A 15,373-nucleotide genomic window follows, 5' to 3' on the forward strand; every position below is an offset into this window, starting at 1 on the left:
GGAATTTTAGATGTTTAAAGCATTTCAAACGTTCATTCCCGCATTATCGCGTTAGGAATGTTAAATACGTGTTGAAATTCAGGTCATAGCCAATCTTTTCATGCCATGCGCTACGCGGCACAAATAGCAAAGCGTGTCGCCAATGTACGTGATGATATTGACGTGAAGATATGCGATATGGTATTTAAAGCAAAGCAGTTGAAAACTAGTCTCTCACCAGATTGGAAGACATTTTTAAGGTTTAAAAGCAGAACTGTCCTTACAATAATCTAACGCAAGGTTCGCCCGAACTAATTGAGCGATGGGAAACTGCCATATGGCAAGCGACAGGGAGGCCGTTGTTGTCTCAGGTAAAATTGTTTATTGATACACTGATCAAATAATATTCTCTGAAACTCATATTTCGAGATTTCATTTTTTTTTTATAGCAAGAATGACGGTGTACCAGGCCTTACTAAAATTGCTACATTAAAGAAACGTAGTAGGTTTATTAAAAGAAGCGAAAAAAAGTAATGTGGTTCTTACGTGACGACAAACATTTTATTTAGATTATTTTTTTAAAATATCCTTATCTCATATTCCTTTCAAACGTTTGTTTGCCTTCAGTGGCAAATGTGTAGATCTAACTTCTCTGTGAGACAAAGGTGGCCAAAGAGTAGGACTTTTAGTAACCGTTCTCAGTCAAGACAGGGACATCGGTCTAATTCATACAAGAGATGTTATATGACTGAAGGCGGCAAGACATTGACCTATGAACGCTCCTCTGTACTTGAATTATTAATAGCTACGATTAAATATAATTTCAATTTGTGTTTTCTCTCTAAGGTGGATGTTGCATTCCTCGAACTCAGCAGTACAAAGCGGTTGCGGGCAAACGGAGTTGTCTGTGGGCCTGGGCTGGACTTACTAAAGTTGATAGGTATTGTAAATTTTTTAGAGCAAGAGTTCCATATAACCCCATACATTAATTATGCATAGACTGTTGCAAAGAAACTTTTATATTTAGTCTTTATATAAAGGAATGCATAATTAATGTATGGGGTTATATGGAACTCTTTCCTTTTTTAGTACTAATAATCCCATTGTAAAGGAATCGGATCAACGAAACCACCCCTATGCTTTTATGCGGTAACGTCACTCCATTCTTTAGATTCTTCTGCGTTTTGATTTTATTCTCGTAAAAATGTCTTGACTTGTTCACTCGGGGTGCCATGAACATCCTCGCGGTGCATCAGGCCTTATATTAGGTCTGTTTTAGAACGAGAGTAAGTGTGAGGCCTCAGATTTAAAAATGATTCATTTTTGTAATTTTTGAAATCGGCTTTGAGCTTGATTTCGTTTGAACGAATGTTTTCCCAAAGAGTCTGTCACTTTTGCCTGCCCGCAAAAAATGATCCACCGGTCGATCATATTTAGAATTTTGTTAGCATTGCCAAAAGGTTTCTTTTGCTTAAAGTGCCAATAGTGTGAATTTCTGTTACGCGTCTTTATTTAGCTTTTCATATGTACAATCTAATTTCGATTGAAGATAAATTTAAAAAAATTAAAAGTCGGTTTTTTCGGCTATATAGTGCTCTTATTTTGTCTTAAAAGTGTCAACTGAGAGTTGACACTTACAAATTTCTCGCTTCTCATGTAAATTTGTGTCAGTCGACGAAGACTGACAAAGACGGTTTCTCGCCTGTGGTAATCAGGTTAAGAGTAGAACGAAATACTCCAGTTACTGAAAGTTTAGTTCGCTGCGTTTGTGTTTTGTTTACTGTGGCGAAATCTATGCTAGGAATGGATAGCTGTGTTCATTTCTGTTGCCATAACAATATAATAATAATAATAATAATAATAATAATATTCAATATTCATATTGCGCTTTTTCTTTAAAAATACTCAAAAGCGCATTACAACATTAATTATTACACCCGATAAAATTACAATATTTACAGTATAAAATTTCCCGAGTAATTAGTAAAACATAGAATTTTTTAAAAATCTCAAAATTAAATTAAATGAATAAATAATCTAACTAAAAGCCTTTTTAAATAAATATGTTTTAACAGAGCGTTTGAAGGAGTTGATATAGTTTGTTACTGTGGAGCTAACCAGACCAAAGGCTAACTATGGTCAACTATGGACGGCAGCCTCGAAAGAATCTCGTGTATCACGAGGCACTATGATTTTTTCACCTAGAAGTCATTGGGCAGTTTTACTTCAAGTAGCTCCTTTAATCCGCGATTGCAAAGACGGAGGCTATCGTCGTCGACTGGCATCAGTGTTGTAAATGAATATTGCCTGTACATCGATTTCAATACCATCTAGTTCACTGATGTTTGTGTTTCACAATAGCCCATTTCCGAATTACCCTTGGCCTCATTTTCAAAATGAGTCCTGGTGCTCATCCTTTCATATGATAATAAGTTTTCATTCACATGCAAATTAAACTCATTTTCACAAGAATGGTTAAGCACCAGTCCTCGTTTTGAAAAAGAGGCCAATGGTAATTCAGAAATGGGCTACTTATCTCTTTACTGTGCTGCTATGACAACAACATTGGTATTGTTGCTACTTTTAGTTTCTTGAGAGCCGGGGGAATTGATGGCTCGTGAGGTGGATTTTAGGAGAATACGCAGCCCCTTCCAGCTTGTGTTTATGCCAATATCCGCCAGAAGTTTCGCACCGTTCAAGAGACAGGATATTGGTCAGCTCAGGAAAGGGCTTGACCTTTATTACAAATGACGTATTCCTGTTATTAAAATACGATGGAAACTTTCCTGTTTTTAAAATACGATGGAAACTACAATTGGCAGGATTTTCATACGATAAGAAAAGTACAAATGTAGTCACGTGGAAAGACAAGGGATATGAGTACATCTCAAGCGCGTGAAATTAACAACAATAAGAAGTACACCTTTGATCGCTTGCAAAATGTCAGGCAAGACAAAGTGGAGCAATTGTTTCCGGGGTGGGAACAGACCCCTAAATCAGCATTCTTTTCTGCTGAATTCATTGGCCATCTTCCCCTGATTTGACTAGTGGTATGTGTTCATAACAGCCGTCTTCGCACTCGGGACGGAGCATAATGTCGACGACTTTGAAGAGTAAAATCTCCCCCATATCGACGATCAAAGCGCTTCCATTTTGGCCATACAACTACACCCTTTGGAAAGCAGTGTTTAGAAATATCCGGTGTAATTGTATTATTCTTGTAGCTAACCTCATTTGCCGCTCCGGCCTCACAATATGCTTGTTTCCTGCTCTTGATTTCTCCTCTCTCCACCGGCCATAGTTGCCGACGTGTCTTCACAGTTTTCTACGTCACAGTTGTGTAATATGGTCGTTTTGACCGCGCGCTAAATGTGGACACTGTATCTGCCAAATTCCATCCATGACATGCGGTATATTTTCTGGAAACATGCTAGATAATGAAGTCGGAGTGATAAGATTCAGATTGGTGTAACGTCAGAAAGCAGTAAAAGTTCAGTATCTGGCTGGTAATGCGATATTTTCGATCGGAGAAACTTAAACAGCAGCGTCGACCAGAAAACATGAAATGAAACGTTATCCAGTGCATCGCAATTGTTTGCAATGTGTTATTGTTCTCGATGCTGCGTTCAACAAAGGAAAACGCAGTTGTTCTTGGAAAACTTGAACAATTACCGTGACAAGCGCATTTATCAAACGAAGTTTGAGACTTCAGATTCTTTTGAGTATGATCGATAGCCTTGAACTGATCCTATTTTTCTACATTTCAAGCTCTCAAAATGACTCGGAAAACAGGCTAGAATAGGCCTCACTTAATCCCCAGTTGCTAGAGGATTGTTCACGGTACCAGGCAAAAAACTCGCTAGGACACATACCAATTTGAAGTGACGTTAAATTTGTCAGGTGTTGTATCGAATTATTTACCAATAGTGAGATTTTGTTTATCCCGTCGAAACGTGAGCATGTTCTCTTAAATGGAGACCTCGTTGACTCGGCCAAAGGCCACACTCGGAAATGTCAATCTATCCAATCCACGATCACCCCGTGCCATATTCGCTGAAACGAGATAAACATTCTCATTGTACCAAACAAGACAATACAGCATTCAAAACATAACTGAAAGTGAGTTGATGACACCTCAGACCTGGTCTTTCCAGAGACCTCCTCTATTGTAATACTCCAATGTATTATTATGCCGATCTATCGCTTTTATATGGTAACCCTAAAAAGGTGTAAGAAATGTGTCACTTGGGGATTATGAGCGCAATTTAAAAAAAACAAAGTTTTTAAGCACAGCATATTTTTTACAGGTTAACCCTGGATGTACTTACGTTTAAAAAGGTTTACAGGAATGTCAAAACGGCGAGGGGTGACCAAGCTTCTGTCTCAATCATTGCCGAGGTACAAATCATGCAGGATCTTCAACATTTCGCAAGAGCAAGTGATTACTTCCTGGGAAAAACCACAGATGAAATATCTGATGTTGTTCTTCATGTTTTCGAGGCACATCTTCGTGATGTCTACGAACAGTTAATTCTGAAATGCATCGAAGAAGGTATGGGTAGCTTTAATCCCCATAGTTTCCAGTATCATCTCCTGAGTGGGAATAATTAAGGTAATAGCATTGGTTGATCTACATCGTGGGATGAAGGGTGTGAGAGGGGAAGCTGCAGCCCGACTCCAGGTCAATTTTGGACATAGTATCGAATTCAGCATTAAGGAAAGGCTTCTATCTATCCATCCTCGGAGACCCAGGGGCATTGAGTCGATTTCAAGTAAAGGGCAGAAGAGCCCCTGGGGACATTGTCTTACAAGACTAGTTCCAAACGGTCGCAGTCGTTCTGGCATCTGATTGGTGCCAGAAAATCTTTGTGTTTTTCTGCCCAATCAGAGTGAAGTGTCGTTTGGAGTCCTTTCGTGTATTTTAACACGCACACATACAACAAGCTCTGTTGCTCGCTCTGTTTGTCTCGGCCGTGCGACGAAGCTTTGCCCAAGGTGAAAAGTTTCAGTCTCAGCACACAATGTAAGAGAAATCGATCAGATTGTCCGCGAAATCTTACCGGAAATTATACTGAATACTTTCGCAGGTATCACAAGAGAACGTGTTCAAAAGTTTGCGAGGTTCGTATAAAACATAATGGTTGCAGGCATTGATATGTCGCTTTAAACGTTAGTTGAGATGCAAGCTTAAAGCTTTCAAGATTTTTTGAACAATTTGTTGTGACTGAAACTTTTCCAATCCCGTGAAGTTGTTTCGTCGCACGGGCCACGCAGGTATGTCAAGCATTTGGCGCTTATGCTTGCGTAGCTTTCTGTGCGCGCCAAATTCTAATCATTGCCTTGTGGTTAAGTCTTAACAATATGGCCAAACTTGGAGATAATGTCAAGTACGTGGAAGACCTCCAGCAAGCGCTTAAAGAAAGCTTAGCTGTGTTTCCGGTTATCTAAAACCTGAACAAAAACTAATCATCGAGAACATCGTGGAAAGGAGATATGTTTTCGGACAGTTACTGAAGGGGTTTGGAGAAAGTTTCATCTTTCAACTGCTGCGTTGAGTGTTCAAATTCTTGAGCTCGAAAGGCCACGGATTCTCTTCTAGTCCCTTGGTCATTGTCATTTCACCTCTTTTGTCGATTGTTGAAGACCAAGTTAATTACCTTTGATCATTTGGAATCGATGCCGCTTTCATCGGGGAAAACAAAACCAAAGACCAAGAAATATTGGATGGAAAGGGCGGGCTTGCTTTATTGTAAATGTCAGCTTAGTACAGGGTTATCTACCCACATCTAATAAACAAAAGTTTCCACGTTTAGCTTTTACTTTTAATTTTTCAAGCGAAGATTAGATTAGTTATTGGCCGGGCGACCACAAAAAAATGCGTAAGCGCCAGTTGCTCGACATACCTGCGTGGCCCGTGCGACGAAATAGCTTCACGGGATTGGAAAAGTTTCAGTGACAGCAAATTATACAAAAAATCTTGAAAGCTTTAAGCTTCCATCTCATCTAACGTTTAAAGCGACATATCAATACCTGCAACCATTATATTTTATACGAACCTCGCAAACTTTTGAACACGTTCTCTTGTGATATTGTGATGAAATTTTGTGGGCCGAGGCCAGGAACGTGTTCGATAATTGAGTCAGTTTGCTAGACATAACGTCTCGTAGTCACGTTCGACGCACTAAAAATTACTATAAAACGAATACAAGAATTGTAAGAACGTGTAAAATGGTATATAAAAAGTCACTTGTAAAAATGTAGCGGAATTCCAAATCGATTTCGATCAATTACGATCCTCATCAGTAGTACTCCGCCATGTTTAAAATACTCATAAATAATTGTTCATATAAGTGACTCTGAAATGTCCACACTTCTTCCAGGCTTCATGTAAGCGGTCATGATGTATCAATCACAGCTCGTGGAATTTGAAAAAAGTTCCATTCGTTCTTGGAGTTCATAAGCGAGTCTTCGTTCACATTATTTATCCTCACTCCTTCAGTTATTTGTCTCAGCATCGCGTCATTGTGATAAACCCCCGTCACATCCATTCGGAACTGCTTTACCTCTCTATTGTGTTTCTCTTTACAGTGTTTCCACAATGCAGATCGTTCTTCCTTATTGTTAAGTGATTTCGTATGCTCTTTCCCTCTGGTATACGCGCTCCTGGCTGTTTCCCCTACGTATACGCTGTTACACTGGATACACTTAATCTCATACGTCACACTTTCTCTATCACACGGTCCTTTTCCACCTGTGCTACACACTGGGCAGTCTTCTCGTCCACACTGTCGCGGTTTAAATGGGTCGGACTTTTGGAGTAGTCGTTTAATGGCGATTCCGGCTTTCTCCACCACTTTAATATTGAAACCTTGTTGCTTTATTTCTGTCTGGTATTCCTTCCGTAACCGTGAGTTGGGCGTAGCTGGTACAAATATTACTGATTCATTCCCGCCGCGTTTGTACCAGTTGGATTTCCTTTCGCTCTTTTCCTTTTCTCGTTCCATCTTTCTCCACTCCTTGGGTCGATGTAACGGTCTTTCTCCTTTTCGCTCAGCTCTTTGTCTCGCTCTAAAAGCTTTGAGGGCCGAATCTACAACCTCATATCTGAATTTCTTGCTGTACCCCGAGTATTGCATTCTCAGGACCATCTCGTTAACATTCTCTACTACTCGTTCCCATGGTAACAATCTGCTACAGTTAAGTAAGACCCGAAGGACTTCTTGGGTCAGGACTGTTCTCTTTGTACTCCAGCTTACGGCAGACCTAGCATGTATGACTGTCTTAGAAGCCATGCTCTTGGAATAAAACTCATACATGATCACTGAGGCTGAGGCTTTCTCGTCCTGCCTGTCTGTCTCTTTTGTTTCCATCCACACCTTCAAGTCAAGGATAGGTAGCTTTCCGTTCTGGTGTTTAGAGGGGTAATCTATTTCGAGTTGTATTGACGGGTGTATGTCGTTTCCTATCTGTTTTATCAATGTCATAGTCCTCTCATCGTCACTGATTCCTTGATCCTCAGCTACGGATCTCTCATCCATGTGAGTTTTTCCATCCTTGTACGTCATCCCAACTGGTGTTGCTTGCACAGCCATGTTGATGTCATCCACGTACCGTTTGTTCATTTTCATAACGATGGCCAATTCATTCAGCCTTGTTGCAAATTTTTCATCCCACCAAATCATGAAAATCTGGGCCAGTACCCCGGTTAATTTAAGGCCAATTGGACCACCTCTTATTTGCTTTCTGATCTCGTTATCAAATGTGAAAACATGATTTTTCATAATCACTGTCAATACGACTCTTAATGCCTCTTTCAACATAATACGTTTCGCACGTTCATCTGGCTGCGTGACTGGTGGGTTCCACGATTTAAATCTTTTCTCTTTCTGCTCCTCACTCCCACTTGCAGTGATCGTGGGTGGTCTCCCTCTATTCGTCTTTCTCGTTGGACATACATTTGTAATCTCCATCCTAGCTAGCACTTCCGGTGATGTCGTTAATGCCAGGTACAGACCCAACTCCTGACTGTTGATACTTCGGATACTGATGTTACTCTCGTAGAAAACCTCACACACCTTATCGATTGTGAACTCAATATCAAGACTAGGATATAAAGCAATCACGTCGGTGGAGCCAATTATTAAGTTGTTGTTATCCTGGTCCTGATCAACTCTGTTCATTTCCGCGATCATGTCTTCCGTGCTCGTGCATATGGCGCTATTCTCTCTCGATTTCCATACCTCTGTAAGTACAACGCTCACCAGGTGAGAGAGCTTGCAGTTGTAACCTACCATTGCCCCGCATACCGGTCTAACGGGGGGGCCCTTGTACTCATCACTGTACTCTTTATGGTCCTTACGTAGGGTATATAGCGGTGCTACTTGGCTATCACTATTTAACATATTGTTCTTTACTCTAGTCTCGTTACTGGTCTCGCTCCCTGCATTTAAAATGCGCACCCAAGACGTCGAATGTGCATTTATGAGCTGTTGTAACCGGTCATGTTCATCTTTGGTAATTAAGACGCTATCGACAACGTGCGGTTGAGAAGCTACTCTGTAGTTCCCCATGCTGTCTACGGAGAGGCGACCTGATTTGTCTGTTTGAAACACCACACTCTCCTGACTCTGAACTTTCTTTTTCATTGAAACCAAGCCTTCCTTTTCGTTCTTCTCTAGGTTGCTCCATTTGCAAACCTTTTCATCTTTCACGTATTTTTCTGTTATTTGATTTAATTTTACTTTCAGGTTTTGCATAGCAATTTCCGACCTTTCGTCAAGAGGTTCAGGTAGATGCACTCTCTTGTTGAAGGGGAGATCTGTTGCCCTCATATTGCTGAAATCAAATGTGTTACTCTTAACATCGTACACACTTCCCTTTGTTTCTCCTTCAGGCTCTTTGTTCTCGTCTTGTTGGTTCTTGTCACCCTCGAATTGCTTCCTCCTTGTCCATCTCAGCTTCGCTAGCCCTTTCTCGATCTCCGCCTCACACTCAACAGTGTTCACCTTGTCGTATACAGCAAATTTTGGTGGCAAACTCAATATTTTCTTTTCCTTCTCATCAGTAGAACACCCTCCATAACACCTAGGTTCAGAGTTAAATGTAACCGGCAGGTCACTATCCGCTATTGTAATCCCTTCAATTTGATCAGGTATTTCTCTACTCTGTCCATATTTTTCCTTTTCACTTTCAAACTCTCCACCACTCTTCTTCGCTCTACGTTCCATATTTCTTCAAATTGCTGCACAACACCGTTGTTAGTTAAAACCGCTTTACACTTCCTCCACTCTTTCGTATTATTGTACTGTTCTCTCTGTAAACATCTCCTGGAATCGCTCAGCTTCCATTTCATCATTTTATGTACCAAGGCATTTTTCCTTCTCGGTGGTAAATCTTTACACAAATCTTTACATCCATTTTCCACGGAGTTTGTTCCAATCTTTCTCCTTGTCAGTTCTTGTAGGAGATCAACAACATATCTTACGTGGACCAGCTTTATAGTTTGCTTCACGGTGCGTTTCATAGCCTCTAAAACCTTTTCAGGTTGTAGATTCGGCCCTCAAAGCTTTTAGAGCGAGACAAAGAGCTGAGCGAAAAGGAGAAAGACCGTTACATCGACCCAAGGAGTGGAGAAAGGTGGAACGAGAAAAGGAAAAGAGCGAAAGGAAATCCAACTGGTACAAACGCGGCGGGAATGAATCAGTAATATTTGTACCAGCTACGCCCAACTCACGGTTACGGAAGGAATACCAGACAGAAATAAAGCAACAAGGTTTCAATATTAAAGTGGTGGAGAAAGCCGGAATCGCCATTAAACGACTACTCCAAAAGTCCGACCCATTTAAACCGCGACAGTGTGGACGAGAAGACTGCCCAGTGTGTAGCACAGGTGGAAAAGGACCGTGTGATAGAGAAAGTGTGACGTATGAGATTAAGTGTATCCAGTGTAACAGCGTATACGTAGGGGAAACAGCCAGGAGCGCGTATACCAGAGGGAAAGAGCATACGAAATCACTTAACAATAAGGAAGAACGATCTGCATTGTGGAAACACTGTAAAGAGAAACACAATAGAGAGGTAAAGCAGTTCCGAATGGATGTGACGGGGGTTTATCACAATGACGCGATGCTGAGACAAATAACTGAAGGAGTGAGGATAAATAATGTGAACGAAGACTCGCTTATGAACTCCAAGAACGAATGGAACTTTTTTCAAATTCCACGAGCTGTGATTGATACATCATGACCGCTTACATGAAGCCTGGAAGAAGTGTGGACATTTCAGAGTCACTTATATGAACAATTATTTATGAGTATTTTAAACATGGCGGAGTACTACTGATGAGGATCGTAATTGATCGAAATCGATTTGGAATTCCGCTACATTTTTACAAGTGACTTTTTATATACCATTTTACACGTTCTTACAATTCTTGTATTCGTTTTATAGTAATTTTTAGTGCGTCGAACGTGACTACGAGACGTTATGTCTAGCAAACTGACTCAATCTCTTGTGATACCTGCGAAAGTATTCAGTATAATTTTCGGTAAGATTTCGCGGGCAATCTGATCGATTTCTCTTACATTGTGTGCTGAGACTGAAACTTTTCACCTTGGGCAAAGCTTCGTCGCACGGCCGAGAAAAACAGCGAGCAACAGAGCTTGTTGTCTATGTGCGTGTTAAAACACACGAAAGGACTCCAAACGACACTTCACTCTGATTGGGCAGAAAAACACAAAGATTTTCTGGCACCAATCAGATGCCAAAACGACTGCGACCGTTTGGAACTAGTCTTGTAAGACAATGTCCCCAGGGGCTCTTCTGCCCTTAACTTGAAATCGACTCACTGCCCCTGGGTCTCCGAGGATGCTATCTATCCGCCGCTAGAACCAAAACTAACAAAAGTTTGCACAATTTGGAAAAAAGCTTTTTCTTCTCAACTAAGCCTTTTCCTGTGTCTTTTACTGCATCCGCCTTTTTTAGTATCGCTTACCTTAATGGTTTCCGTTGGGCCTGTTTTATTGGCCATCAGACTCGTTGTCTACTGGAATATTATGATATGAATACTGTGCCAAGCCTAATATCTAAATGATCAGCCATACAAGGCAAAGTTATAATTTTTTGTTTCAATGAGCTGGTCAAACATTTGTTAGAGTGTTGAGCTGAAAGAGCAAAACAAACTGCATTTAGAAAGCTTACTTTTGAGGACTTCGATCGCAGTTTGCTTCCAGCTCACGGGAGCAAGGACAAGTGCGAATTCTTGAGTCGAAACGTACGTCAGATTAACCAAAACTGATATTGAACTATGCCTTGGACGATCTTTAAACAAATCTGTGACGTGTTAATCAGTTGTTGATTTCTCTTCGTCCTGCACATTCCAGATGCAAACCATTTTTCAGTAAAAGTACAGAAAGCAGCCACTCCGGACCTATGGGATCTGGGGGTGTTGATTCATAACTTTTTCATCACGGACGTCACAAGGGAGGATTTGTAAAAGTCGCAATAGAACTCAAAGAATGATGGACATTGAGATCAATGAAGTACAATGTGTTGAGAACGAGGTTGACCACGGAGAGCTCGGCGAGTTTGCTATTTGCCTCTCAGTTCCTATGAGCTATCTGTAAGGAACCAGCAACTAACACATAAAGTAGATTCTCTGTTTAGTTCCGGGTGTGGGAGGCACTATCACAGAAAAGGACGTATCAAAATAACAGTTCCTTTAGAGAAAGATATATGTAATTTTTCAATATCAAGTTAAGAAAGCCCTTCAATAGAGCCGCCTGTCTCAGGCATGCGTTGTTTCATATATTCCCACCGTCGCAGGATGTGATATAGCGACAGACTATATTGCAGGAAAGGAGGCCAAATATTTGACAGCAAACAGCGGAAGTGTATAAGTTTGGCTGACGTACAAGAATGCCAGTATGCATTGGAACCTCCCAAAGAACCTACCTTAAGTCACTTTTTGCACAATCTAATGGTATCATCAAACACGTTGCATACATCACATTGCCTCACGTCTGATTTGAACCTTGTTCACCAATTTTCGGACGTTCATGATTCTCCTACGTATTTTGATGCACTCCAAGTCTGACCAATTATACATACAGGGCGCAATAGAATCGAACTTGTATTAAACAGTCAGTTCAGTGTCGAGGTTCCGAATTTGTTTCCTCTTAAACACTGTTATTTCCAACTCTATTAAGTGGTCTTGGTCTCCCTTTATTGAATTCTTTTTAATCCAACTTTTTTAAACGTTCAGTTCGGGCGAAGTCACTCAAATAAAACAGCGTAATCTTGCAAGTAAAATTTAATTTATGTTTATCTCCCCAAATTTGCATTTTTAAGCAAGGTTTTGAACATTAAGTGGTTAATTATGGCATAAAATGGCGTTCTTACCGTTTCTTTTCTGTGTAACCTGTATTGAGCAGTCACTCACCTATTTACCGTGGGTGAATCCTTAATACAGGTTCGACTGCATGTTCAAGTAGTTTTGTTATTTCTGTCTAATCCCATTGAGAAAACAAGGGACATTTTTTTACAAAGTTCAAATTAACGGTGTTATACTTTGTTCGTAAGAAACACTTTGCCCAGCTTTTCTTACTCAAGGTTAGCGACTTGTTCGATAAATGTTCGATATGCTACACGAATGTGTAGCATTAACCAGTTGGTTACAAGTGCCTACATGACATACTATTCATGTAAAATTTGAATAAATGGTTTTATCATCAAGACTTACATGGGATTGTCAGAACTACTTATCAAACCAATTCCAAGTGCCTTTTGTGATGTATACTCTTAACATGTTTGTGTACCCAGATCCTCTCAGTACAGTATACTACGCCAGACTACAGGCGTTTATACGGTTGAGCTTCTCAGTTTAATTCCGCATGAAGAACACTGACAGTTGCTTATTTAATTCCACGTGAGGAACACTGACAGTTGCTAAATTTAGCGCCTCCTCGCCTACGCCTACTCGATTTTCCTGTTCTGTTCGACATTATTCTAGCGTTCCTAACTCTAGACCAGCCATCTCAACCGCATATTCGATACCAGCGCAACTCGGAAAGGCCAACCATTTTCCCTTAGCTTTTATTCAAAGTAAACATACCAGGTGCAACATGACACCCATTTATCGCGATTGGATGTGTTGTTCTCTTTTCTCAGCAAAACCTCAAAATATCTAGTCAATAATGTTCTCCCGACAATCGAAGTAATAATCAGCTTTGAGAAGTTAAAATCTTTAGAAAAGAACCTATTAAAATTTCAATCAGTTACCTCGTTTTCCTATTAGGGCTGTACTATGGAAACTGAATAGTTTTAGTCTGCTAGATAAGTTTCACTCGGCCTATCTACGTGGCAATGGATAAAGATCTGATCTTTGTGTCGCTCTGTAGTGTATTGCGTTACATAAGGTCACATAGCGTTACCACTGTAAGGAACTTTTAATCATGCCGTAAGTCTAATATCCTAAGTAAACGTAAAATAACTGATTACGAGTATTGTACGGTAAATATATCATCTTGATTACTGAATAAAGTACAGTTGAATTAGAAGAATGAGAGTGATCAGTTGACCTATGAATACTCTACACCCCGGCACAGACACTAAGCAATAGTAACCAAAGAACAGGAGATACATTCAAGTTTTACTATAAAAGGCCTTACTTCTTGCCTTTTTTTTTTTTGCTAAACGAACCCCATCCTCGGAGCCCCAGGGGCTGTAAGCCGATTTCAAGTTAGGGCGGAAGAGCCGGGGCTCTTCCGCCCTAACTTGAAATCGACTCACAGCCCCTGGGTCTCCGAGGATGAACGAACCCGTGCACCACTCCTACTTCCCTCTACCCTAGAGGAACTGAAGAATGTCAAGTTAACCCCGGTCCTGAAGTTAGGTTGATAGCGGACGAGGAAGCAGTGTTCTGCTACTTTCGTTACCCTTTGAGACGTGATCTCTTAGAATTTGGTACATAGCTGTTTGTTTCTCCTACTGAATACTGTTTTTATTCTTATATATGTTTGAAAACTTGGTCATTTTACGCTTTCAGTTTCAAATATCCTAACCAAGAGAGGACGAGGTACATCCGCTCTTGTTCAACGAAAGTTCTCAAAAGTTCGGTTAAGAAATCATGCCATTTGACCAGTGCGGGCCAACTTTAGCTATCGCCGGTTGACAGTTATTTCTTTCAGGACCAAGCAATCTAATGAGTGTAATAACTGGCTTCAAGTACTATCATTGAGGCTTCCATCAAATCGCCAACTTTCTGTACTTTTACTTGTCGATTGCAAACACGCCACTGAGGTAATTTGAGCTATTTGGCCGGATTGCCGATTCTTTCGTTGCCACACTTTCCGCAGGCGGCCCACTAAACCGTACTGTGTACAATTTTGGGGTCTATAGGTCATTAACGGGAAGATTGAATTTAAGCGTAAGCTTGCACCGTAAAAAAATATGAAATATTCACAAAAAATTGAGAAATATAAAAAGGATAATAAAAGTGAGGAATATAAATTTTCGTCTCCTTATCTTGACTCCCCCCCTCCCCCCTTAGATAGCTTCCCAATAGAATGGAGTTTAGTTCTACTTACATCCTGACATCTCTGCGTTTGTCGCTCGTCTTCTAATACCACCTCCTTATTTATCACCCTTTTCCCACAAAACTCCTTACTGTGACAACCCTTCCATGAAAATTATTATATTGGATGATTTGATAAGAAATAGCACACAAACTCTAGTTACAAACATGACAGTAAGACGCATGTTGGAAAACAAGATTAGTAAACTTTACTTGACGTTTCGTTTGATATTGGATGATTTGTTCAAAATTTAAAAGTGTATGAAGTCTATGAAATTCTTTCACAAATTTCTCAAGATCAATCACACGAAAAAGCACTCATCCGACGAAAATCCAGCCGAGGAAGCCATCTTCGCTTTTAGAGATATGAACCAATAAAAGTTCTCGTAAGAAAAGTACCAATCAGCTGTCGTTTTAGAGCGCTGAGTTGCAGGGGTTACCGAGGATAGCTTACTCCGAAATCCGTCAGAAGGAGGTCATCTCGGGTAGATTTCCGATTACGAAATCCGAGCTCCCCCGATGTTGTGCTTGTGATATGATGGCCCTCTTTAACCTTTTAGACCCGCATAATAGAGTAGAAACGAACACGTACTTCGTTTTTGCTCATGACTTCGTATTAGCGTTAAGATATTTGCATTTTTTTTTCGTCGCTAACCTATATTACAGACTCACGAAATTTTTCCGATGAATCCTTTTCACGGATAGTGACACCTCCACGAAATCTGTCCGAAAGGAGGATATATCGCCGCACGCCGTACGGCGCCATCTTGAAAACTGACCGAGAAACCCCTGGGACGAGGTTTTTGTCTTGTCTCTCCAACC

The 15,373-nt window shown here is 40.5% G+C and overlaps 1 protein-coding gene across 1 annotated transcript; it reads left to right on the top strand.

Moving 5' to 3' along the window:
- Positions 1-114: 114 nt before the first annotated feature.
- LOC111336245 (flotillin-2a) lies at positions 115-12,711 on the top strand. Its single transcript, XM_022942301.2, has 4 exons — positions 115-350; positions 826-919; positions 4,287-4,531; positions 11,361-12,711. Exons 1-4 carry the CDS (start codon positions 302-304, stop codon positions 11,471-11,473), a joined length of 501 nt encoding a protein of 166 aa, XP_022798036.1. The 5' UTR covers positions 115-301; the 3' UTR covers positions 11,474-12,711.
- Positions 12,712-15,373: the final 2,662 nt, after the last annotated feature.

This window comes from Stylophora pistillata, chromosome 13 (assembly GCF_964205215.1).
Source record: "Stylophora pistillata chromosome 13, jaStyPist1.2, whole genome shotgun sequence".
NCBI lineage: Eukaryota > Metazoa > Cnidaria > Anthozoa > Scleractinia > Pocilloporidae > Stylophora > Stylophora pistillata.

Coding starts and splice junctions, on each gene's coding strand:
- LOC111336245 (XM_022942301.2), top strand. CDS start 302: ATGGGAAACTGCCATATGGCAAGCGACAGGGAGGCCGTTGTTGTCTCA. Junction 351..825: donor GGAGGCCGTTGTTGTCTCAG/GTAAAATTGTTT, acceptor TTTCTCTCTAAG/GTGGATGTTGCATTCCTCGA. Junction 4,532..11,360: donor TCTGAAATGCATCGAAGAAG/GTATGGGTAGCT, acceptor TGCACATTCCAG/ATGCAAACCATTTTTCAGTA.